The sequence below is a fragment of the Macrotis lagotis genome, chromosome 4, assembly GCF_037893015.1.
Source record: "Macrotis lagotis isolate mMagLag1 chromosome 4, bilby.v1.9.chrom.fasta, whole genome shotgun sequence".
Taxonomy (NCBI): domain Eukaryota; kingdom Metazoa; phylum Chordata; class Mammalia; order Peramelemorphia; family Peramelidae; genus Macrotis; species Macrotis lagotis.
The window spans coordinates 98,301,422-98,328,013 of record NC_133661.1 but is presented as its reverse complement, the minus strand read 5'-3'; the positions used below and the strand labels follow the sequence as shown (position 1 = coordinate 98,328,013).

General features: G+C 33.0%; 1 protein-coding gene across 2 annotated transcripts in view; it reads left to right on the top strand.

Annotated features, from left to right (window-relative positions):
- The window catches only part of ATRNL1 (attractin like 1), a 1,271,094-nt gene that overhangs the window by 363,337 nt on the left and 881,165 nt on the right, over window positions 1–26,592 (top strand). For both annotated transcript variants that reach the window (XM_074233580.1, XM_074233579.1), the window contains exon 20: window positions 2,228–2,321. In XM_074233580.1, coding sequence (XP_074089681.1) covers window positions 2,228–2,321 — 94 coding nt within the window. The remainder of the gene's footprint in view (window positions 1–2,227; window positions 2,322–26,592) is intronic.

Here is a 26,592-nt window from a genome sequence, read left to right as displayed (position 1 = left end):
GAGTGCTTGTTAATAGCATTTAAGTTAGTTTAAATAAAATGATTTCAGATTTTTTGAAAGACAGTAAATCTATAGAAAGATCATTATTTTTCTTGACATTCTGTTTGTATATACTCATTAATAAATCAGATCAAATGGTTTTGTGAAAGTCAGATAGCAATAATACCTCATATTTAAATAGTTCTATTAATTTTAACTTGTATTTTTATATTCATTATTTAATTTTGATATTGTAACTTCAAAGCATTCAGAAAACACTCCTATATAGGGTAAGGTTTAAATACATTTTTATTAAATGTCCTTCATGTATTTGATAGAGATTCAACGTATAATATTAGGCCCAATTTCCTCTTTAGAATCAGAAATACTATAAATACCTCTCTTGAATGTGGTGAGGGAGAGAAATATTGTACTCTTGTGGTACCTTCGTATAGATAAGGAATTAATTTTCTTTTTAAATTCATGAAAGACATTGGTAGAGGAAGATTATTTTCAGAAAACTTATCTTTTGTACCAGAAACCCATCCCTTTTCTGAGTTTCCCTCTCATTGTTGAGGGCACCATCATCTTTCTGTTCACTCAGATTAACTTTGGTGTTATCTATAAATGTTCATTCTCACTCATTCCACATATCCATTTGGTTGCACAATTTCATTGGTTCTCTATCCACAAGATCCCTCAAAAACTTCCCTTTTCTCCAATTACAGAAACATTACTCTATTTCAGGACCTCATTAACATTTACCTGGATGATTTGTTTATCAACCTAATTTGTCTTCATGCCTCAAGGCTTTCCTCCCCTCCAATGTACTTCCATTCAAATACTTCCTGAAGCATATATTTAAAGTTGTCTCCCTCCTACTTAATCAATTCTAGGGATTCCCTAATATCATCAAGATGAAAAATGAGTTCCTTTACAATTTAAAGTGCTGTATATCATTTCAAGCCCAACCTAGCCTTCTTCTACCATTCCAGTTTTTATCAAACATTATTTCCCATTTTTCACTGTGATGTCCAGTTATAACTATGCTTCCTTGCACAGAGTTCGAGCCAGATTTTGAAGGGTTTTTAATTTCAAAATGAGAAATTTGCATTTTGTGTTAGAAGTGATAGGGAGTCATTTAATCTTCTTGAATTTTCAAATGACATTGTGAAACAATATTCTAAGAATATCATTTTGGCAGCTATGCTTAAGTACTTTGTCAACCTTATTTGTTGTCATCATTAGTTTAGGCTCAGTATTTTATATATTTAAATGATAGCTATTTCAGGTTAATTTTGCTTATCATTTTGTCAGTAGTATTTATAAATTTTACACCCAGATGAATAATTGGGGAATTTGTTGAGACTTTTAAAAATTGCTTAAAATATTGGTTCATATTTTTTGATAATCAACAAGCATTTATCAAATGGTATACAATATTTTGGACACTAGTCTAGGTAATGAGGATGCAAAGAAAAACAAAATCACAGTATGTTTTTAAAAGGACCTCACATTCTACTGGAAGACAGCAATTTCTTTATGGAAAATTGTTATTATTATTGTCATTTCTCAGTTGTCTCCCAGTCTTTGTGACACTTTTTTGGGTTTTCTTGGCAAAGATATTGGAGTGGTTTGCCCTTTCCTTCTTGAACTCATTTTACAGATGAGGAACCAACCAAACAGCATTAAGTAAATTGCCCAGGGTCACACAGTTAGTAAGATTTGAACTCATGAAGAGTCTTCCTGACTACAGGCCCAGCACTCTATCTACTCTGTCACCTCTTGAATAAAATATTTTTAAATTCATTATAATAAAATACTTGATTGATTAATTCTTGTATAACTTTATGCTAAGGTCTGGTTAGTTAAGAGAAGACCATGAAAAGAAACACCTACCCATCTGTATTCATATCCCTTGCATGATGAATTTCATTTGAGTATTTGGAAACATTTAAAAAATAGAATATATTTTAAAGGCTAAAATTGGTACTAATTTTACATGTATACTAGTAACAGAATTACATAAATATTAACTAAGACCATTGTGATTACAAAATATTTAATGCATTATGGAAGACTATTAACATCTGTGAATTAATATATAATTTTAGGTTACTATTTAATTTTGACTATAATGATATAGTTTGTATAGATTTATGTCTAACAAAAGCATTGTTCCCATAACTATACATTCTGCAGTGTAAATATTTATGACAAATCTATCTTTTTTTCTCTCTCTCTCTAGCTTGTACATGCAGTGGTCATGCAAATATTTGTCATATGCACACAGGAAAATGTTTCTGCACAACTAAAGGAATAAAAGGAGATCAGTGCCAGTTGTAAGTATAAATCACATATGTTGGGAAATTTTGTTGATTCAGTTTTTTATTAGAAAGAATTTGAAGACATCCTTATTCAGCATCAGCTTTCTAGTTATCAAGGTTTGTAGTATTGGAGTTTTCTTTAACCATTCTGTTACTCATCCCTAGTATCCACTAAGTTGCCATATCTTGTGATATATACATCATGCCCTCTTCTCTTTACTAACATGGCCATCACCATAATTATCAGTTTTCATTTGGACTATTGAACATCTGGATAATTCCTAATTGAAGCTTATCTTCAATTCTATACTCTTTCCAAACTTTGTGCCACATAGCTGATAAAAATACTTTTCTTAAAGCATAAGATTTAGGGAAGAGAGAAGAAAACAAGAATTTAAGTAACACTTAAAGTTCTAAGCCCTATATTAATGCTTCACAAAATTCTCATTTGATACCTTCAACAGCCCTGGGAGATAGGTGTTATGATAATTATTTTATCAATTATTGTCAGTTATTGAGTATCAATTATTATTTATTTTATCATTATCAATTATTTACACTTGAGAAAACTGAAGTGAACAGAGTTGAAATGACATGACCAGGATCACACAGATAATCAGTATTTTGAACTTAGATCTTTTTTGTCTCAGGCCCAGTGCTCTTTGCAATGTGGTATCATCAGTGACTTTACCATATTATTTCCCTGCCCTAGAGCCTTCAGTAGTTCCTCACTGAATTTAGGGTAAAATGCAAAGTCTCTAGCATTGGGTTCAAAGTCCTTAACAATGTGATTTCAAACTAACCTTCCAACTTCATTGCTTATTACTTCTCAACACAAACTTTACTTTCATTCCAAACTAATAAATGTGCTTTTCTTTAATCATGGAATTCTATTTGTGACATCTGTGCCATAGCTTTGCATGTGTCTATGGTAGAATACATATTATGTGGACATGAGTTAATTTGATGACTAGTGTTTTCTGGCCACATGGGTTCCTAGGCCATGCATATCTCCTGTATTTGCCTCCCTCTCTACTGATGTCCTTATTCATAGGTGATTGTGCCTTTGTTTTCTTTGGCAGGGGTGGAAGTAGATACAAATTTTCCTGGCTATTCATTTTGCTACGGTATTTAATGAAATGTATTTTGTTTGGGAAAAATAACAACAAATAGGATGGATCAGTAACCTGTTTGGGGTCCCACTTTCTGTCCCAATAACTTATTTTAGGTTTTATTTTGTTTGCAAGGCAATGGGGTTAAGTGGCTTGCCCAAGGCCACACAGCTAGGTAATTATTAAGTGTCTGTGGCCACATTTGAACTCAGGTTCTCCTGACTCTAGGGCCGGTACTCTATTCACTGTGCCACCTAGTCACCCCATTTACTGCGCCACCTAGCCACCCCATTTACTGCGCCACCTAGCCGCTCCCCAATAACTCTTGCTAAAGTACCAATCCCCGGCTGTCTATGTAACTTGTTTCCCCCATTAGAACATAAGCCTTTTCGATGGAGGAATTGTATTTGCTTTCTTAGTATATAGTAAGCACTTGATAAAATATTTTTTTAGGGTTTTTTTTGATAAAATTTTTTTTGAAACAATTTCAATCAATAAAGTCTAACTGAAGCCTTCTTCTTTCCCATTCTTTGTTAGAACTGTCCTACCTCCAGAAATTATTTATTTACATAGAAGCTCTTTGAGGGCAGAGACTTTTTTCTTGCCTCCATATTCCCAATGTTTAACTACAGTGCCTTCAATATAAAAGGCACATTATAAAAACTGGTTGGGCTAGACTGGAAATTAAATTATGTGTGTAAAGTGCTTTGCAATGCTTAAAAACACTATAAAAGTATAAGAAAAATGTTATTTCTTTTCTTACTTAATTTTCTTCTATGTTATGATATCATGGTAGTAGTTAAAATGAAAAATATCTGTTATTTCTTTATAAAAGGATTTATAAAAACATCTTTCAGTCACTTTAACTTTTGTTAATTTTAACTTCCTTTTGACCATAGTTTCTGAACTCTGGGATCAGAAAGTTGTAGATAAATTTTTTTGTGGGGGGTGCTACAAACTTAGATGGAAAAAATAGATTTTTTATTTTCATTATCTGCTAACTGAAATTTTGTTTTTTTCTAGATAGTAAAGTACAATACCTTGGCATTGCAAATTCCCTGTATTTGTTCCTTCTCTGCTGATGTTCTTATTCATAGGTGATTGTGCCTTTGTATCTATGTCAAATATATTTATGACAAAAAAGTTTAAGTATCCTTGCTTTCAAATAATCCTACTGATTCATCAGCTGGTTCCTTATACTTTTGTTATTTCTATCTTTGTTCATTTAATCTACCTGTGGCAACTATTTAAGCAATCTGTATTTTACCTTACTTGACTGTCAGTTTATTCTTTACTTGTTTGTAGATAAATTGCGTTTGACAGATGCCTTTGTTTATTTTACCTTAATGTTAGTTGGAATGACTTGTTTAAATATATATATATATAATATATATATTATATTATATAATATTATATGTATATGAATATATTTCCTTCAGTCAAACTTAAAGATATAATTCATAATAGTTATTGTTTTGAGTTAAATATTTTTATACATAAATAGATAAAATAATTTCTATGGAAATAAAATACATGATAACAAGTTTTTAAATTCAAGAAATATTGTTGTCAAAACTTTTTAGGCATAGTTATACTAATCTTTAGAAAATAATTTAAGTCAATACCACTAATGCTTATTTCAGTGTATTTTGGGTCAAGGGACTGCATCATTGTATATAGATTATTAACCATAGGGAGTACAATTTTAGTGTGACTTCTTTCAGGAAATGCCTTGGATTATAGATTTAGAGCTGTAAAGGTGACCAGAGGTGATTAAGTTCATTTTGCAGTTGAAGAAACTGAAACCCTAAGTGCTTTGCCCATGGTCTTATAGAAAAGACATAGTAGAGTTGAGATTTAAGCTAGATAATCTGACTCCATATCCATCACTAGAATCGTCTTTAAATTTAACATTAATGGTGTATATTTCTAAGCAGTTATTTGAAGACCAAGAATGAACAAAGTAGATAAAAAGGACAAGGATCATTTATGTGAACTTCATTTTTTTGACATCTTTTTTGAAGTTTTGGTTACACACACACACACACACACACACACACACACACACACATACACACACAGACACTAGACTTCTAATATGAGTTTCTAAGCTTATAAATGCAGTATTATAAGAATTAGAGAAAGCAGGATTTACAAAATATGATATTTTTATTTCAAGTAAACATTGACTCTAGAATGTGCTTTAATAATGGAAAATGAGAAATGTCATATTTTTGCCTTAATGATTATTTGTGATTGTTTACAATAGAAAAAAGCAATGCAAAAACATTCAGCTTTTAAAAGTGAAACAATTCTCTCTGTTTTTCCTCTTTTTGCTTTTTATGTTGTTTTTGCACATGTGGGGAAAAAAGAATGAAGTTATATTTCTTACTATAATTATTTTATTATAATATGCAAAATACAGCAGAGAAATGTGTTATAGAAATGTTATGAAGTAGAGTAATTCAGAAGACAACATTCTTGGGGAATATGTGACTTCTGTCCTGTCTCCTCAGAGACAATAACTAAACTAGTGTGATAAATTTGGGGAAATGATTAGGTTTATGAACTGAGTCAGTGACTTTAAAAAATATTTATTAATTCTTGACTAATCTTAAAATAACTTTCATCTAATACTCTACCCTCACAATAAATACCTAATGCTATATGTTTATTAATTGAGAACCAGTATAAGTTAATCAGATATGTAGAAGTTTATCACTAGTTAGACCACAGGATCAAGAATTTTTTTCAGCCACAGTAATTCTTTAAGAGCATCCACTAATTGCAAAGAGTGTATGGTTTGGTTTGGTAGAGGGAATATCCATTCTGACAAAATTTCAAGTCCTGATATTAAAACATGTTATTTGTAATTAAGATGTCAATTTAAAAAAAAAATTAAACTCTTGTGATGCATAAATAATAGTAGTTTCATACTTTCTAAAGGGTTTCGAATTGAATAAGAAGGAATTACATAAATTTGAATTAGAATTTCTAAGGGGTTTGGAGTTGAATTAGAAGGAATTACATAGATTTGTATTAGGATTTATTTTACATAAAGCTAAAAAGTGAGAGACTGCATTGCATAATAGATAAAGATCTGGCATCTGAGTCACCTGAGTTCATATTCTGCTTCTGTCAAATAATGATTTTCTGTCCTTTAGTAAGTCAATTAGTCTCTTAGTGCCTTTTCAACCATTTAAGATTCACAATTGGAACAAAAGTACTAATTTTCTTAGGTAAAAGGTTCCCTCACTGGGAGCTTTCATACATGGATGAAATCATAGAACTTTTTTTTTTTATAAAATATATATAAACTAATATGAATGATTTTTATAAATGGAATAAAGTTGGGAGTGAATAATTTCCAAGAATAGAGCAGTGATGGTCCTATTCTATTCTGCTCTGAACAGATCATAACTGGTATACCATGTTTAGATCCAATTACAACAATTTAGGCAATTCAATGATAGATCAAAGTATGTCTTAAGAATGACATCGGGGGTGGCTAGGTGGTACCATGGATAGAGCACCGGCCCTGGAGTCAGGAGTACCTGAGTTCAAATCCAGCCTCAGACACTTAATAATTACCTAGCTGTGTGGCCTTGGACAAGCCCTTAACCCCATTGCCTTGCAAAACCCCCCCTAAAAAATGACATCTAGATTTGTGAAATGCATCTAATTCATGGAATATAGAGATTAAATAAAAAATGGAGATGTTCAGTTTGGAGAAGAGAAGACTTAGGGATGACTTGAACGTTGTTAAAGACTCATATGTGAAAGAAAGATAAAGCTTGTTCTATTTGACCCCATACTGTAGAATAAGGAGAAATAGCTAGAAATTACAAATAGAAAATTTAGATTTAGTGTTAAGATTTTCATTAGTTAGATCCATCCCATAATATAATAGGCTGCTTTCACAGTGAGATCTTTATTGGAGGTCTTCATTTCAAAGAGGGACTAATATGCTTTTAGAAAGTATTTTTACACAAAAATGATAAACTATATGTTAAAGTCCTAAATATCAACAATCTCAGATATGTAGATCATACCACTTTGATGGCAGATGGTAAAGAAGGATTTAAAACCCTCTTGATAAGGGTGAAAGATGACAGTGTAAAAATTGACTTCATCTTAACATTAAAAAAATTATGATCTTGGCAACAGGTTCCATCACTTCCTGGCAAATAGTGTGAAAAGAAATGGAAGCAGTGTCTGTTTTTATATTCTTGGGCTCAAAGATCACTGCAGTTGCTGACTACAGCCATGAAATTAAAAGGTGCTTGCTCCATGGAAGAAAAGCTATGGTAAATCTGGACAGCATACTAAAAAGCTTCTGTTTAAGTCTGTATACAAAAAGCTATGACTTTTTTGGTGAAGTATGGCAGTAAGAGATCAAAAAGATGAATTCCCCAGAATCTATGCTTTTGAATTTGGGACTGTAGATGATTTTTGAGAGTACCTTTGACAGCAAGGAATTCAAATCAGTCAATACTTAAAGAAATTAATGCAGGCTATTTACTGCAAGGTTAAATACTGAAACTGAAACTTAAATACTTTGACCACATAATGAAAAGACAAAACTCCTTGGAAAAGACTATAATGTTGGGAAAGATTGAAAGGAAAAGGAAAAGGAAAAGGAGAGGGCAGAGGATAAGATGGATAAATAGTGTCATCGAAAAAATCAAATCAACATGGAAAGATAATGTAGGATAGAACAGCCTGGTGTCATGTTGAGTTAGACACAACTGAACAGCAATAATACTTTGAAATCCAAATAAACAAGCAACTATTGAGTACCTTGCATAGAATCAGAGGATGCTCAAAGTTTAGATTAGTCCTAGGTTCTATTTTCAGCCCTGTCAGCTATATGATAACTTGGGAAACAGTGCAGTATAATGGATAGACATGGAGTGAAGGTGGCCCTTTCATTTAACTTACATTTCAAAGAGTACCATGTTTACCCATGTATAAGATACACCCTTTTACAAAATTTTGGGGGTCTGAAAACTGGGAGCATCTTATACAGTGGTTGTAGATTTTTTTTACTTGTATTTCCTGCTTTTTCACGCTTTTCTTTGCACCCATTGTTTCTCATTTGTTACCAGATATTAGATTATGTTTTGCCATGTTCTGCCCAGAAATGGCTCAGAAAATATTTTTGTCCAGTGCTGAGTTCAAGTTCAAAGTGATCCAGTTTGTAAATGTGAATGGAAATCGTGATGCTGAACACCAGTTTGGTCCTCTTCCAGCTGAGAAAGCAATGTTTTCATAGAATACCATGAATTAACTCAATATTGCCAGGGAGCACCAGATAATCTCATCATGGGAGATGAAGCTAAGGTTTTAATCCCCTGCATCAATCAAGTCCACAGGTCCTCTTGGGATGGGAAGGGGGAACAGGACAGGGAAGATGAACCTGCACAGCAGGTGACCTTAATGATAATACTCTACAAAGCTGCTGAACAATCATTTACTTATTCTTCTGGTGGAAAGACCATTTCCTTATCGTTTACCTGTATTAATGAAATGCCTACTCCAGTCAGAAAAGAAGTTACTTCACCTCTCTTGAACTCAGGTCCTTTATTTCTGAAAGGTGTGACCTGTCATCTGAAAAGAATGGAGTAGAGGTTCTCTGAGGTACCTTCTACAGCTTTATTACGGTGTATGAAAAAAAATAGAGTATTTTAAGTTTTAATTTGGTTTTAACTTCAAGCAAAATTTATAAAACAGTTTATCTGAGTAGGATGCCAACTTAAATTTTAGAAATGCTACAGTTATTTGTCCTATTTTGAAAAATTAAATAAATTCTGCTTTCAGTATATGTTTTTGCTTACAATACAAAGTAGGTAAAAAAAAATGTTTCTATAAAGTAAAAAGACCTTTGGAAAAAGAAAAAAAAAATGAGACTTTAGAGGCTGTCATTTTCCTCCCTAAATGTCTATATGGAATTTTATGTCCTATTTAATTATAGGATGCTTTGGGCCCTTTCTCTGCAATTTATCAACAGTAAAACTGTAGAACTTTTGAAATTATACAACTTTTTCTGCTCTATCACCTATCATTTTCGTCCACTAGAGGGCACTAAAGATTGATTTTTATTGTTAATTTCCCCCTCCAAAAGAGAATAATTAAAATTCAGAAAAGGTTTTAACATAGATTCTTTATATTTGACTTCATATATCTTCATATTTTTGAGGTATTTGAACTACTTGTAGTGCCCACAAAGAACCATGTTTAAATAACATAGGCTTTCGTTTGACTGGTTATGAGTTACACCAATTAATGAAGAGCAGAAGTCATCAATTCTCAAATTTTCAAACTTTAAACACCACCTTTTGATCACATAGCAACAATTTCATATTGTGGCAATGAAAAAAGGTTTGAAATACATAGTTTCTGGGCAATTTAATAATTCTGTTATAAAGTCAGTAATTATTAAGAAAAGACTGATCATTTGATCATCTCTCTTAGGTCAAAGGCAATCATGGCAGAGGATTCAAAATTTATATACCATTTGGAAGAGTAAGTGTTCAGTGAGGGGCTGATGTCTAGGCAGGTAACTTTTATTGTCAATGTATTTCAAATCTTAAATCTTATTTATTTTCTATGTAATTAGTGCCTGTATTCTTAATTTAAATATTCACAACCTGCCATATTTTGTTTCCTCATATTCAGGAAGCAGTCTCAGCATTGCAACTTTAATTTGTAATATCTAAAGTAAAAATCCACATGAACAGTTCAGTTCAAAGAGGAGAAAGTTAAATTTATATTCCTGTCAAAAAGCTTATTGATTATATGGTCACTGATTTAAAACTACTGTTTCCCCCCCTCACTTTTAAGTTTACTAAATGTGTAATTCAAGTTCTCCTAGGAACAATGGTTGTAGGTAATCAGAAAGACTCTACCAGGTAAATTATTTCAAAGTAAAGATTTTAGAAAATTGTAGTGGAAGAAGCATCACTTTTAAAACAGCAAAGTGTTTTCTTTGATATGCTAATTAAAAAATTAAATAGAATTGATTGTAAGTAAAGAAGATGTAATAATGAAAAGTTTTGTTTATGATTTTATCCTCATTGGAGCAAAATTAAGCTGTAATAAAAAAATCTCAGGAAACAAAATGAATATTTAATGACTGTGAGACTTAAGACACAAATTACAAAATCATTTACATTCCCCCACCCTCCCTGCCAAGTTCTAGGATTTTTTAATTGTGTGTCCTCTGTGATCATTATGATATCATCTTCTTGGGGCACATTGATGAGCCCTGAAATTCATTTTGGAATGAGAAAGTTGAATAGTAATTCTACCTTGCTCTCAAGCCAAGGAAAGATGTGGGGCAGACTCAGTATACCTGTCTATAACTCAGATGAAACACCTACCATTTTTAATTCAACAGGCATGGTTATGATTTGTAAGGCTCTGTGGGAGATAGCAGGTGAACAATGAAAAATATGACCCTTGATGCTTTTCTCAGGAACTAACAATTTTATGGAAAGGGGGATGGAAAGGAGGACAAAAACAGTAATAACAGGAATATAAGGAAAACAGACATGAGGACAAATGAAAGTTCCAAGCAAATTGTAATAATGTATGTAGGGAGGAAATCAGTTTTACTTCCCTGAATAGCAGGTCAAGTAATATCAGAGAAAGCATCAAGGAAAATATTAAATATGAATTCACCTTTGAAGAGAAAGAGAGGCATTAATAGTTTGAGACTCTGAGAAGAGTCCATTCTAAGCTTGAGGGGAAGGCTTGAACGAAGACCCAGAGAAAGGAAACGGCTAGAAAAGAACCAGAACTGGAGGTCAGTCTAGTTTCATGTAATGTAGAATAACTGATTCTAAGTCAGCTCAATTCAATTAAAATGTATTTAATAAGTACTTACTATATATTATACTATTGATTTATGTTTATAAATTTAATGGATTGCAAATCACTATATATATACATATATATATATATATATATATATATATATAAAATTTAATCTTTCCAATAACTCTGGAAAGCAGATGCTATTAATATCCCTATTTTATATATGAGAAAACTGAGGCAAAAGTGTCTTCCCTAGAATCACATAGCTAATTAATGTTTCTCCTCAACATTAAAGCTACCAAAAAATTTAAATAGACCCTTATTTCAAGGATCTTATATTCTCTTGAAAGTATAGGGAATGGGGCAGCTAGGTGGTGCAGTAGATAGAGCACCAGCCCTAGAGTCAGGAGTACCTGAGTTCAAATACAGCCTCAGATACTTAATAATTATTTAGCTGCTTGGCCTCGGGCAAACCACTTAACCCCATTGCCCTGCAAAAACTAAAAAAAAAAAGAAAGAAAGAAAGTATAGGGAATAGGGTGTAGTCAAATAAGTAAATAAAATTATAATTTAGGGTTCAGAGGAGTGATAACTCTAGATAGTAATAAAATAAAACTAGATATGTAAATTAGATATAGATGATAAGAAGGCTTAAAATATCAAGATCTTGAATTTCTGCCTTATTTGGTTGGGATAGGGAAAGGTATCTGAAGAATGATTACAATTACTCAAAATGTCTATAAAGAAGATAACTCAATCAGTGGTATAGAGGGTGGATTTGAGAAGGGACAAGATGAAGTTAACAAAACGAAGGCTAACAGAACAATCTAATTGAGAAGAAAGAATACTTTAAACTAGGGAACTGTACCAGGAAAGGGTCCTATGGAAGTGACAGAAATGACCAGCATTGGCAATTGGGGGGGGGGTAGTGGGGAAAGAAGAAAAAAAATGAATATAGGTTATATGATCTTATATAGTGGGATGCAGAATGATGGGGTTAAATAAATTCCATAGAAGATCTACCTTGGTATTTTTTTGGCTTTCTTCTGATTCATGAAAGAGACAATATACACAACATAATAAAGCACGAGATGTACGTGAGAGGCAGACAAAGTGTTATTTGAGATTCTTGGTAGTGGGAGAATGATGCCAGTGGGGCAGCTAAGTGGTGCAGTGGATAGTGCTAGGCTTGGAGTTGAGAAAAATGTGAATTCAAATCTGGTTTCAGACACTTATTAGCTTTGAGACTCTGGGGAAACCACTTTATGGATGCCTCAGTTTCTGATAGAAAAAGCACCTGGCTCTGAAGGTTGTGAGATTTAAATAAGATATTTGGAAAGTACCTGATACGTAGTAGGTAACTCATTTCTGGCTGTGGAGATAAGAAATGTTTCCTGGACAGTTTAAAAAACAAACATTTATTGACTTACAGTTGATATTTGAATTGAATTTTGGATAATAGGTAGGTATTTGTGAAATGTGAATTTAGTAGAAAGGAGGAATTTATCTCAGAAACAAAGGAAGACTATAATCCAGGTTAGGCAAGAGAGTATAGAATATGTACAGGGATAATGAATAGTCCCCTTCGACTTTATGATATAGAAGGAAGTGATATGAAAATAAAAAGTTTCAGGTAAGGAAGCTTTCAGCTTATGAAGAGCAATGAGAACCAGGAAAGGAGGTTGAACAGAACTCAGCAATCATGAGCATAGCTAAGTGCTAAGACGGTTTACAAAGCACAGTAATCTTTTGCTATTATCTATGTATTCCCAGCACAGTGGAGATACATGAGAACAGTGTCACACACATAATATAGGTGCTTAATAAGTGCTTACTTAGTTGTGTTATCATTGCAAATTTAGCATGTGTTTTGTAAAATTAAGGTTAAGAAAATTCATTGTGCTAATAATAAGGAAGACAAAATAAAATTTCCAAGCCTATGTTTCTCCTTATGGTTTCATGCTTTTTGTCGCCAATCCCCATTGTGTTAGTCATTTTGAAGGCAGTGGTTGATTGCATTCACAAGCAGTAAATTGAATGCGAAATTGTGACTTGTGGGCACAAATAGGAACTAAGATTTAAAAATAATGATCCTAAAAATAAACTTACACATTGAAGGAGAAAAATAATCCCTATAAGAATCCTGCAGAGCTTTACAAGTTCTAACATAATCCCCAAGAGGGAAAGATTTTTGAAAACATTTCTTTGAAGTATTTATGTACTGAAGAACTGAACGATTGAAAAAGAAGAAAAATACTTAAAATATTAGTTTAAGGAAGAAATTGACAATCTGTAGTAATCATGGTCCATAAATTAATGAAAACATATTTTTTTACTTTCCTCCACATACCAAGATAGTTCAAATATAAACACATTTATTAGTCATTACTTGTTTTGACCAAGAATTTTCACTTAATCTTTCAAATTAATTATTAACATATACATATGAGTAGAAGTGTGGTGAAATAAAGTGCTTCATAATGGTAATGTGAATCTGGGCAAATTATTTTACCTTTCAGTGTTCCAGTGACTCTCTAAAGCAGAGATAATTTTGATTTATATTGGCAAAAATAATTCCTCCTTGAAAAATCCTTAACTCTTAGGAATTTACAGATTGGAATGAAGCCAAAATGGCAGAGTAGAGGCAATAACCCATCCAAAATCTCCTGTTATTCCCCTCCAAACAATTCTAAAATAGCATAGAAAGTCAAATTCCGAAGTAGGTTAGCTAACAAAAGATTGATGTGAGACATTTTTGTAATAGTCATTTTGTGTAAGAAAACATGAACAAGGAAGAAAGGAAGGAAGGAAAAACTGAAAAATACTATATTTTGTTCTGTATTCAGATGAAGTCAGTTCATTCTGTGGAGGCATATAGCATTTTTCATCTTGCGTCCTTTGGGGTTGTCTTAAATTGTTGTATTGCTGGGAATAGTTAAGTCATTCACAGTTGTTCATTGTACATTATTGCTTTTACTATATATACAATGTGCTTCTGATTCTGTTTGCTACACTTTGTGTCAGTTTGTGTAAGTCTTTCTGGGATTTTACATTGACCTAATTAAAAAGATAGTCAGGAAAACAATATTTTCCAAAAAAGTAACATAGACAATGAAATAATATCAACAATAAACATTTATGCACCAAATGGCCAAACATCCAGATTCTTAATTGGGGTCAAAATTAGAAAGAAAACTGGAAGCTGACGGGGAAATTTACAGTAAGCTTCTTTGATAGTCTCATTTCTCAAAAAAAAGGAAACTAGGTCAAATTTATAAAGATAAGAGCCATTTCCCAATTGATAAATGGTGAAAGAATATTAACAGACAGTTTTTAGAAGAAATCAAAACTATCATGTTAGATGAAAAAGGTGTTCTAATTATTATTGATTAGAAAGATGCATATTAAAATAATTTTGAGGTATCACCTCACCTATCAGCTTGAATAAGAAAGAAAAGGATAATGACAAATTCTGAAGGGAATGTGGAAAATTAGGAGCATAAATTCACTGTTTGTGGAGTTGTATGAAGTAAACTTTGGAAACATTTTGGAATTATGCTCAAAGGACTGTTTACTCTCAATAGCAATAATAGGTCTGTATCCAAAGAGATCAAAGAAAAAGAAAAAGGTACAAAAATATTTATAGTAGCTCTTATTAATGATAAAAAATTGAAAATTGAGGGTATCCCCAAGAATTGGGAAATGTCTGAACAAGTTGTGATACATTGTTGTAATGGTGCTATAAGAAATGACAAATGAGAGGGTTTCAGAAAATCCTGGAATACTTATATGAACTGATGCAGAATGAAGTGAGCAGAGCCAGGAGATCGTTATACACATTAATAGTAATTTTGTAACAGTGATCAACTGTGAAAAACTTAGCTACTCCTATCAGTACTATCCTCCAAGACAATTCTGAAAGACTCATAATGAAAACATCTATCTACTTTCAGAGAACTAATGAACTCTGAGTAAAATTGAAGTATATATTTTCACTTTATTTTTCTTACTTTTTTGCAACATTGCAAATAGGAAATATGTTTTGCATGATTTTTATATATATAATTGATATCACATTGCATGCCCATACCCTCTCAATGTTTGGGATAAGGACAGGAGTGAGGGAGAGTTTTTTGAACTCAAAATATAAAAAAAAATGCTAAAATAATAAATGTATTTAAAAAATAAAAGTTGTTTGAAAGAATCACAATTATGATAAGAAAAGAAAAGAAAAATACAGATAGTAACTATCAAATCGTCTTTTTTGTAATTTACATACATTTATATTTGTATAAAACTAATAATTATTTATTTTATTTGATTTATTTTATAGAATGATGAGAAATAATCAAATCATTAGGTATTACACAGAAGTATTACATTTTATGTATGATCTTAGCACAATTTCTAACATACAGTAGGTGCTTAATAATTGTTCATTAAATGATGTGATTTGTTTCTGACATTTTATGACTTTATGAAGCATGTTAGTTATTAGCAAATGTGCTATGGAAAACTACTTGCTAGAAAAAGTAGCAAAGAAAAAAATTTAAACTTTGAGGGCATATTTAATCCAATGTATTTCTCAAGAGTAATGAAGGAGTTTAATCATAGAGCTAGAAAACCAGTATCTCATCATATTCCTCAGGACTGCCCGTCCTGTTTGATGATAAAATATGTGCTATTACATGTTTCTAACACCACTTTGAAAAATGACAATTGTAGTCATCTACAATTGAGAAAGCATGACCAGGTGAAATCTTTAATATGAATAAAAATCTGGTAGGGATTTTAGCTCTTCTTGAGATACAAAATGATCTAATACAAAATCCATCCCAGAAGTTTAGATATGATGTCTCATCATTATCATTGTCTTGAGTAAAATAGTTGATTATTTCTGATTTGTTGGTTAAGCCACTCATTCTTGTTTTTTTCACATTACTAAAATAGTATTTAAAGGTAGACATAATCCAGTCTCTCCTCACAAAGATAGAGAAATCTCAAGAAAAATAAAATGAGAGAAGAAAAGGAAAAAAAGTGCTCCATTTGGTATTCAGATGCCATCAGCTCTACCTTTGGAATGGATCGCATTTTTTTTTATCATAAGTCCATCAGAGAAAGTGCTTCAATATTTTTGCCCACAATTGCTATTGCTAACTGTATTTCCCTCCATCCATTTTCTCCTCTCTCCCATTTATTCTATTCTCTCTCCTTCCTTTTACCCTGTCCCTCTTCAAATGTATGGTATGTCTGACTACCCTCTCCCATGATCTTCCGTCTCTTCTATTGCCTACACCCTTCCCTGCCCTCCCCCTGCCCCCTGTCTCCCATTCCTTTGCTTTCCTTTTTCCCTTTAGGGTAAGATAAATTTCTATACCCAACTGAGTTTGTATATTATTTCCTTTCTTAGTCATTTCCAATGAGAATGAATTGAACCATTCATTCTTTAAAATTAGCTCATTTAGCTTCCAATTAATTTTAGTTTACCTTTCCATGACCCTTTATTACATGTAATTTTTATTGCATCACGATTTGAAAAGGATGCATTTAATATTTCTGCCTATCTGCATTTGATCATGAGGGTTTGATACCTTAGTATATGGTAACTTTTTGTGTAACTGCCATGGACTGCAGAGAAAAAAATATATTCCTTTCTTTCCCCATTTAATTTTTCTCTATAGGTCTATCATATTTAAGTTTTCTAAAATTCTATTCATCTACTTAATGTCTTTCTTATTTATTTTGTGGTTAGATTTATCTAATTCTTAGAGAGAAGAGTTGAGTTTCCTCATTTTTATAGTTTTAATGTCTATGTTTCTCCTGTAAATTGTTTAGCTTCTCCTCTAAGAGTTTGGATGCCATACCACTTGTTGCATATATTTAATAATGACATTACTTTATTACCTATGGTATCTTTTCAGAAGATGTAGCTTCCTTTATTATCCCTTTTAATGAGATCTATTTTTGCTTTTGCTTTGTCTGAGATCAGGATTGCTACCCCCTGTTTTTTTTAAACTTCCATCGAAGCATAATATATTCTACTCCAGCCTTTATGTGTATTTCTCTGCTGAAATGTGTTTCTTGTAAACAACATATTGTAGAATTATCATTTATAATCCATTCTGCTATTTGCTTCTGTTTTATGGGAGAGTTTGTCCCATTCACATTTACAGTTATGATTACTAACTCTGCATTTTACTCCATGCTATCTTGCACCATTTATAATTTTCTTCATACTTCCCCTTATCTCTCCCCATCAGTACTTTGCCTCTTAATCGACCCTTTTGTCCTATCAGTCCTTTTTCCTTTCCTTCTCACTTTCCCCTATCTTTTTTAACTTTACTTTTACTTTCACTATTCCTTTTATCCGTGCCTCTGTCCTCTTTCTTCATCTTCCTCTCCTACTTTTCTATAGGGTAGGATAAAATTTTAAACCCAACTGGGAATATATATTATTTCCTCTTTGGATCAAATCTGTTGACAGTAATATTTACTCACTGATTAAATCCTCCCTTCTGTACTTCTACTATAATTAATCTTTGTCCCTTTTCATATGGACTCATTTATCCTCTAATGTCTAGCCTTCTCCTAATATAATCCTTTTTTTCCCAAGTCTTGATTGTTTTAATCCTTGTTTATACTCACAACCCCTCTGTCAAAATATACTTCTTTTATCTGTACTAATAGAATTACAGGTCTCAAGGGGGTTGATTGATTAATTTATAGATAGATTGATAAGTAACATTACCTCATAGTCACTTTATAGCCACAACCTTTGTCCAAGTACTCTCCCCTCATCTGCCCCATTAGAAACACAATTTTTAAGAACCATAAACACTATCAAAATAAAATCAAATTATACTACCCTCCTTTCTACATACTTTCCATAGAAAAACAATCCTTACAAGCTAAAGTATCCTGTAAAGCAAAATCACTTCATGATCCATCTCCCCCCCTTTAATTTATATTAAGTTCTAATCTTGGCTTTTTTTATTAGGAAACTGAAGAGACTATTTTGCTTCAAATTATATGAGTCATGAAGATTAGACAAAGTGTCAGAAATCTTTAAGAAGTGGAGTTTTGCTAATATTTTTGTAAACTCCTTTTCAGATTATCAATATAATTTACTTGTTATATTAATTTTGAGGGGAGGGTAATGCATATTACACTTTAAAATATAATCCACATTATTAACAATTTTTCTACCTTTTTAAGTCTAGATAATTAGCAAAACAATAAATCAATCCTTTTTGGAATAACTTGAAAAATGTGAAATATATTTATAAAAATATATTGCAATTTACTGCCTTGAATTATAAGGAATTTTAACTTGTCCTTTTAGTAATGGGCAATTCAGGGCACCTTGGTAGTATATCGGAAAGAGTATTGTACCTGGAGTCAGGAAGACTTATCTTCCTGAGTTCAAATCTAACCTCTAATTATTATTACTTCAGCTAACATTTATTTACTATACCCCTACTTTATTGCTAAATACAAAATAAATAACAAGCAATTTTCAGGGTAATTTGTCAATTAAAGTTGAGGATTATCAGGAAAGGCCTCATTGAGAAGGTGGTATTGAACAGATCATTTAAGAAAACAAGATTTTAATAAGTGGAGATGAGGAAGGACTGGGGGACAGTTAAGTACAAAGTCTAGAGAAACAGGGATAATATATAAATCTGGATAGGGAGTTTAGAGTCAGATTAAAAAGGAATTTACATGTCAAACAACACAATTAATGTTTTATTCTGCAGTCAATAATGTTTCTAGAGATTTTTGACCACTTACATAGTCAGACCTCTATTTGATAAATACCAGTTTGAAAATTGGGTAGATTGAAGAGAGAAGAGACTTAAGATAGGGAGAGCATATGATGATCTGAATCAGGGTGGAGGCAGACTGAATGGAGTAGAGAAAATCCAAAAACAAAACAAAGCAAAACAATGCTGTGGAGATAGGAGCTTCATTGCTTAGCAATTGACTAGGAGAGAGAATAATGAATCAGGGATTGCTTTAAGATCACAAACTACTCTAAAAGGAACTATAATGTTGGTCGGTCATTTTTTTCAGTTGTTTCTGACACTTCATAATCCCATTTTGGATTTTATTGGCAAAAATATTGAAGTGGTTTGCCATTTTCTTTTCTAGTTCTTTTTACAGTTGAAGAAAATGTCTGAACTTGACATTTGCCTTGAACTTCTCCCTTGAACTGAGGAAAATGAGTGCTTAGTGGGACTAATGAATTCCCTGAAATGACTGCATTATTCAAATTTGCACTATTTCCCAATGAGTTATAATCGATAGTTCATGACTATAACTTTATGTTATAATTATAACTACAAACAGCACAAATACAAATATTCGTGTTGACTCCAGGGGATTCATCATTCATACTTATTGTAACCTAATTGTAGAGACAGAATCCAAACCTGGATCTTTTACATTATACCATACTGCTAGGATTGGAGAGAGAGAACAGATTTACTTTAAGAAGCAGATAAATGAAGTAATAAAAAGTCAGGAAATCGGAGACTATTACTGAAGGGAGAAAAATAGCACTGAACAACTCAATAGCTCTTGAGGGCATTGTTACATAATTATTGATGTTCATAATGATAACTCTGACTCCTAAGAAAGGACAAAATAATGTTCATTATGCTATACTTATAAAGAGTGCAAATTTATTGTGTTTATATTTAAGAAAGTTACCATTAAAGTTGTTTCTCTGAAAAGTTTTATAACTTAAAGTGATAAACTTTAATTATCTATAAAATTTTCTTAAGTAGAACAATGTTATACAGATGAAATATTATTGTATTATCTTCTCATGTATGTGCATCAAGAATCCAGTTTCTATTTATCTTTTAAAACAAGTTTTACCAGTTCAAGGAAAGAACAACATTTTATTTATATAATATAATGCAATGGTTTCCAAATTTTGATGATGAATTCCTATTAATTAAAAATATTTGGATTAATATATATCCCTAAAATATGTATATTTATTATTTTAAATTATATGTGTACTAATGAAGTACTAATTATGTACAGTATAAAACTTAAACAAGAATTTTGATGTTTTTAACAAAATCTTTTAAAAAGATGAAATAAGAGATGATAAAAGGAAGATAAAAGGATGAAATAATACTTGATCTAAGGGTTAATAGAACCTAATAAGGTTCTTCTAGAATTTGGTCATTAATGGAATGACATGGAAAGATCTACACTTAAGGAAAATCACTTTGATAGCTATGTGGAAGATGTTTTGAGGCAACTATCATAGTGATTCTTGAAAGAAATGATGAAGATTTGACCACTACATGATGGTGACCATGTGGTAGAGACAAGAGCCAAAAATGAGAGATGTGAAAGTAGGAGGAACTCTGATTTTGCAGATGATTAGAAAAATAGGGCAAGAGAGAATGAAAAGCTGAAAATGATACCAAGAAATTAAGGTCCTAGAAGGATTATATGATACTCAAGAGAAAAAGAAAATTTTTAATAATACCTGTATTGCAGATCACAATCTATGCATGTCTGTTTGTCCTGTGTGATTAATTCTTACTCAAAATGAAAAAGTGGAATTTTTGCAGATTGCTGCCTCCAAGAACCAGAGCACCCTTTTAAAGTCCCTAGATGAACAACAAGGATTTTCTCTGTGTAACCTGCCCAGCTATTGCTAAGGGTATCTGGAAGCTCAGAAGAGGGAAGAAGGGAGTTTGCACAGTAAGAAGTGAAATAAGAGAGTGTTGGAAGATAGGATAAGTTATGGTTGTATCAGGGTACCAGCTCCACTAATGGCTATCTCATTAAGGGCAGCTTCCCCTAATTATTTGAATGTATTCCCCTTGTGATCAATATATGTGTCATTCCTTTACCTTCACCTTGAAGTCCCTGGTTTAATGGAATTACATTATTTTGAGACTCCAGAGATCTGCATTCTGAGCTTAGTTTTGTCTTTGAACAGAATTTTATTCTTAGGTAAATTATTTCTTTCTGGATCTCAATTTTCTTATTTTTAAATGAAGAGATTGTAGAAGACGGTGGAGTAAAGGAAAGGTATTGCCTGAACTCTCCCCCAAACCACTCCAAATTCCTTTAAATAATGACTCAACCAATTCTAGAGTGGCAGAATCTATAAAACAACTGAATGAAATAATTTTCCAGCTCAAGACAATTGATGGGAAGGGTCTACTGCACCACAGTGAGAGAGTAATACAGTGCAACTTGGGCCACATAGAGCAAACCAGCCTCAGCAATCTAGGAACAGACAGTTGGATGACTGGATCAGTGACAGTGGTTTCTAGATCTCTCAGTCCAGAGATTACTGAGTACAACTTGGAAGTTCAGTAGGAAAAGTCTGCTGCATCAGGGTGAGAGTGGACGACAGTTTAATTCACACATCACTAACCCAGTCTGACCCCAGTGGACCAGGAGCAATCCTTGGGAGTCACTTAATCAGCAGAGGCAGATGCTTCTGGAACTCTCAGTTCACAGATGATAAGGTGGTTAGAAGGAGATTATAGGGACTTCTTTGCTATCACTGAGGTAGTACTCTATTGCTTTGTGCATATTCTGATCCAGGCCTCAGTCCCATGCCCAGTCCCAGGAAGAGAAGGAGTAGTAGTACAACAGCCTATGCTGCCAGAGGAGAGAGGGGAACTCTCCTCACAGTTACAGGACAGAAACCCACAGACCAGAGCACTAGCCAGGAAAGTAGCAAAAACTCCTCCATAGATCATACCACCTTGGAAGAACTGAAAACTTGAATACTAGAAGTATCTCTGAAACAGCTGCACAAAACTCCAGAAGCTTGAAATAAAATGCCCTCCTCAAGAGAGATCAAGTCATGGACTGGGGAAATGAGCAAATAGGAGCAGAAAAAAAAAATATGACTGTAGAAAGTTACTCTGGTGATAGGAAAGATCAAAACACATAATCAAAGAAATTAAAGTCAAGGTTCCTAATCCAAAGTCTCCAGAAAACATATGGCTTGATCTCTAGATATGGAAGAACTCAAAAAGGATTTCAAAAATCAAATAAGGGGGAGATAGAGAAAAAATTGGGAAGAGTAATGAGAGTGATGGGAGAAAATCATGAAAACCAAGTCAAAAGAATATCTTAAAAAAGCAGAATTAGTCAAATAAATAAAAAGGGAAAATAAAAGCTTACTGAAAAAAATTCCTTAAAATATATAATTGAGCAAAGGGAAGCTGATGTCTTTGCAAGAAATCAAGATCAATAAAACAAAACCCAAAGAATAAAAAACCAGAAGAAAATGTGAAATATCCCATTAGAAAAGCAACTGATCTGGAAAATAGATCCTGGAGAGAAAAATTTAAAAACTCTTGAACTATCTGAAAGTCATGATAAAAAAAAGAGCCTAGACATCATCTTTTCTGAAATTATCAAGGAAAACATCCCTGATATTCTAGAAGCAGAGGATAAAATAGAAATTGAAAAAAATTCTCTGATTATGTCTTTCTTTTTTCTTTTTTTTTTAGTTTTTTTTGCAAGGCAATGGGGTTAAGTGGCTTGCCCAAGGCCACACAGCTAGGTAATTATTAAGTGTCTGAGACTGGATTTGAACCCAGATACTCCTGACTCCAGGGCCAGTGCTTCATCCACTGCACCGTGTAGCTGCCCCCCACTGATTACTTCTTAAAAGAGCTCCCAAAATGAAAATTGCCAGGAATATGATAGTCAAATTTCAGAGCACTCAGGCCAAGGAGAAAATATTGCAAGCAGTCAGAAAGAAACAATGCAATTATTGTGGTGTCACAGGCTAACACAAGATTTAGGAACTTCTATGTTAAAAGTTCATAGGACTTGGAATATGATATTCCAGAAGATAAAATAACTTCGATTACTACCAAGAAACAGCTACCTAGCAAAACTGAACATATTCTTTCAGGGAAAAAGATGGATATTCAGTGAAATTGGGGACTTTCAAAGTCTCCTGATGAAAACACCAGTACTGAACAAAAAATTTGATCTTCAAAGACGAGAATCAATTAAGCCTAAAAATGTAAAGAGGAAAGACAAAGCATAAGAGACTTAATGATGTTCAATTGCTTATATTCCTGCATGTGAAGATGATATGGATAACTCATAATAAACTTTTGTTAGGGCAGTTTAATAGCATTTATAGTCAGGTCAGAATTAAATATAAGTAATATCCTTTTTTTGTTGTTGTTGTTTTTTGCAAGGCAACGGGGTTAAGTGACTTGCCCAAGGTCACACAGCAAAGTATGTATTAAGTGTCTGAGATCAGATTTAAATTCAGGTTCTCCTGTCTCTATCCACTGTGCCACCTAGATGCCCTAGAACAATATCTTTAAAAAGATGGAGTTAAAGGATAAGAAAGGAATGTATTGGGAGAAAGTGAAAGGGGGGGTAGAATGGGGTAGGTTATTTCACATAAAAGAGGCAAGAAAAAGTCTTTGCAGTGGAGTGGAAGATGGGAGGAGGTAAGGGAGAGTGAATAAGCCTTACTCTCATCAAAATTGCCTCAGTGAGGGAATAGCATACATTCAATTGAGTATAGAAAACTCTCTTGCTTTAGAGGAAAGTAGGAGAGGAAGGGGATGGAAGAAAGGGGGGGGAAGTGAAAGAGGGAAGGAAAGATTGTGGGAGGGGATAGTCAGATGCAAAACACTTTTGAGGAAGGACAGGATAAAAAGAGAGAAAGAATACAATAAATGGGGTTGAGGGAAACAGGATGGAGGGAAATATAAGGAATAATATTAACTGGGGAAAAGTATTGAAACAGATTTGTTTTTCTGATAAATACCCCCATTTTTCAAACATAGAGAACTAAGTCAAATTTATAAGAACTAAGAGCCATTCCTCAGTTGATAAATGTTCAAAAGATATGAACAGTTTTCAGGTGAGGCTTTATCAATGCTATCTATGGCCATATTAAAAAAAGTCTTAATTCATTATTGATTAGAAATCCACTGATTTCAATCAATTGATTGGAAATTAGAACAATTCTGAGATACTATCTTATGTCTATTGGATTGAACTATAGGACAGAAAGAGAAAATGACAAATTTTAGAGGGAATGGAGTGAAAATGAGACATTAATGGACTATTGGAGTAGTTGTGAAATGATTCAACCATTCTGCAGAGTAAATTGGAACTAAGCTTAAAGGACTATAAAACCACATACTCTTTGATATAGCAATGCCAATACTAGGTCTGATTTCCAGAAGAGATGAAAAACAGGAAGAAAAAGGACATAATATGGATACTTTTAACAGGTGGTAAGGGATTAGAAACTGAGGTAATGCTCATCAGTTGGGGAATGGCTGAAGAAATTGTGGTCTATGATTATGTTGGCATGTTATTCTACTATAAGAATTGAGGAGCAGGATGCTCTCAGTAAAACCTAGAAAGATGTACATGAGCATATGCAATGGGAAATGGATAATATACAAAGTAACAGAAAATTATAGGATGTTCAGCTGTGAATGACTTAGCTTTTTGAACTTATGATGAAGAATACCATCCATGCTCAAAGCAGAGTACAGAATACTTTTTTTAACTTAAAAAAGGACTGTTCTTTGTTTTTCTCTTCTACCCACAACATTATATAATTCAGTGATTTATATCTTCCCAGTTTTATTGATTTCATTTTTCAAAAGATCTTTAGTCACAAACATGGAAGAACTTGAAGCCATGGATGAGCCTCTAGTGGCATGCATTGTCAATAACAACAGTGCAGCCATTTTGATTGCTGGGGCAAAGTAGAGCTAAGATCACAGACTTTACCTATTTAGCTTATCCTTTTATCATTCTTTCATTTGCCTGATAACCACTTGTTTGAAGTTGGAAAGATTTTTCTTATCCTGATTCCACCCAGTTCTTTTAATTTTGTTAAATGGAGTCACTATGATGATTTAAAGGGCACCTGAACTTGTGACTCAAAGATAGGGGGTAGGGGGTTTTAATAGGAATTTGGATCTAAAACTCAAGTTTCAGTGGGTGAAAGGAAATGAAAAATTAAAAAAAGTTAAATCTCAAAGTCTTCCATTACAATTGGACTATTGCTCAAATCACAAAACAGTTAGAGAATTCCTGGAATTTTAATCTGTACAGATTGAATCCAGCAGGCTGCTGCAGAGAACAGTAATAATAGGAAAACAACATGGATGATGAAGAGCAACTGGAGGTAGCAGAGAGAAGTTTAAGTTCAATATGTCTTTGATCACCTTTCTTGGACACATATTCATTCCCTATGCAGATGCCTCAGTGTCTTTCCTCTTGTCATAAATATTCCCTAAATGTATTTTCATCCCAAATGTTCAGGTGGGTAACCTATGGATAGGTGTACTGTATCTATAAAGAAAATATTTGTCATTTGTTTTGCTATATTGTTTCATCACATACCTTTTGCTTTGAACTAATGTGTCCCCAGGTTGACCTACTAAAATAAAGACATTAGTGGAAGCCCATAAACTCTGATTTAGATTTTCTTTTATTTTTTTTTTTAATTTAAGGCAGTGGGATTAAGTGACTTGCCCAAGGTCACACAGCTAGGCAATTATTTAGTGCCAGAGGCCCATTTCTGAGCTCAGGTACTCCTGACACCCGGGTCTGTGCTTTATCCTCTATGCCACTTAGCTGCCCCTGATTTAGATTTTTGAATGCTCAAAAATATTGGCAGCCCATGTCTGAGGCTGCCCTGGAGTTCTGTAACACACCACTATCTATAGGTGATGCTCCTAAATTCAGGAAGTTAGGATTTTAAATCCAGCCTTAGTCCCTTCCTACTTGGATTTAACTTCTGTCTCAGTCTCCTCACCTATAAATGGGCATATGAATAGAACCTTCTTCTTGGAGAGTTATGAGGAGAAAAATGAGTTAATATTTGTAAAGCGCATTGCAAATCTATATGAATGCTAGTTATTATATGAATGGATGGGGGGGCTCTTCTTTTCTGAATTAGCTTTCTTGGAGAAAATTTCAAATCCTTACATGTTGTTTTGTACTTTTAAATTACTTCCCTATAGTTTTTAAAGGAGATAAATGCTCTTGAAAACTCAATCTTTTTCAATTAGAGGACTAAAAGAGAGAGTCAGGCATCAGAGAATAACCTCGATCTTTACCTTTTTTTTGGAATAGGAAGGGATTTTCTCTCTTTCAATCAACCAGGTATCTGGTAACAGACCTACTTGCCAGAAGGAGACATACTTTCCATCAAGTAGATAGGCAGTTTGAAAGAGTTTGATTGAATCAGACACATACTGCAGACAGAGAGAGAGAGATGCAGAGGCCGTCAATCGAAGGTAAATGAATGCAGCTTCAAGCAATATAACCTCTAGTAGCAAAGAAGACTCAAGAGAGAG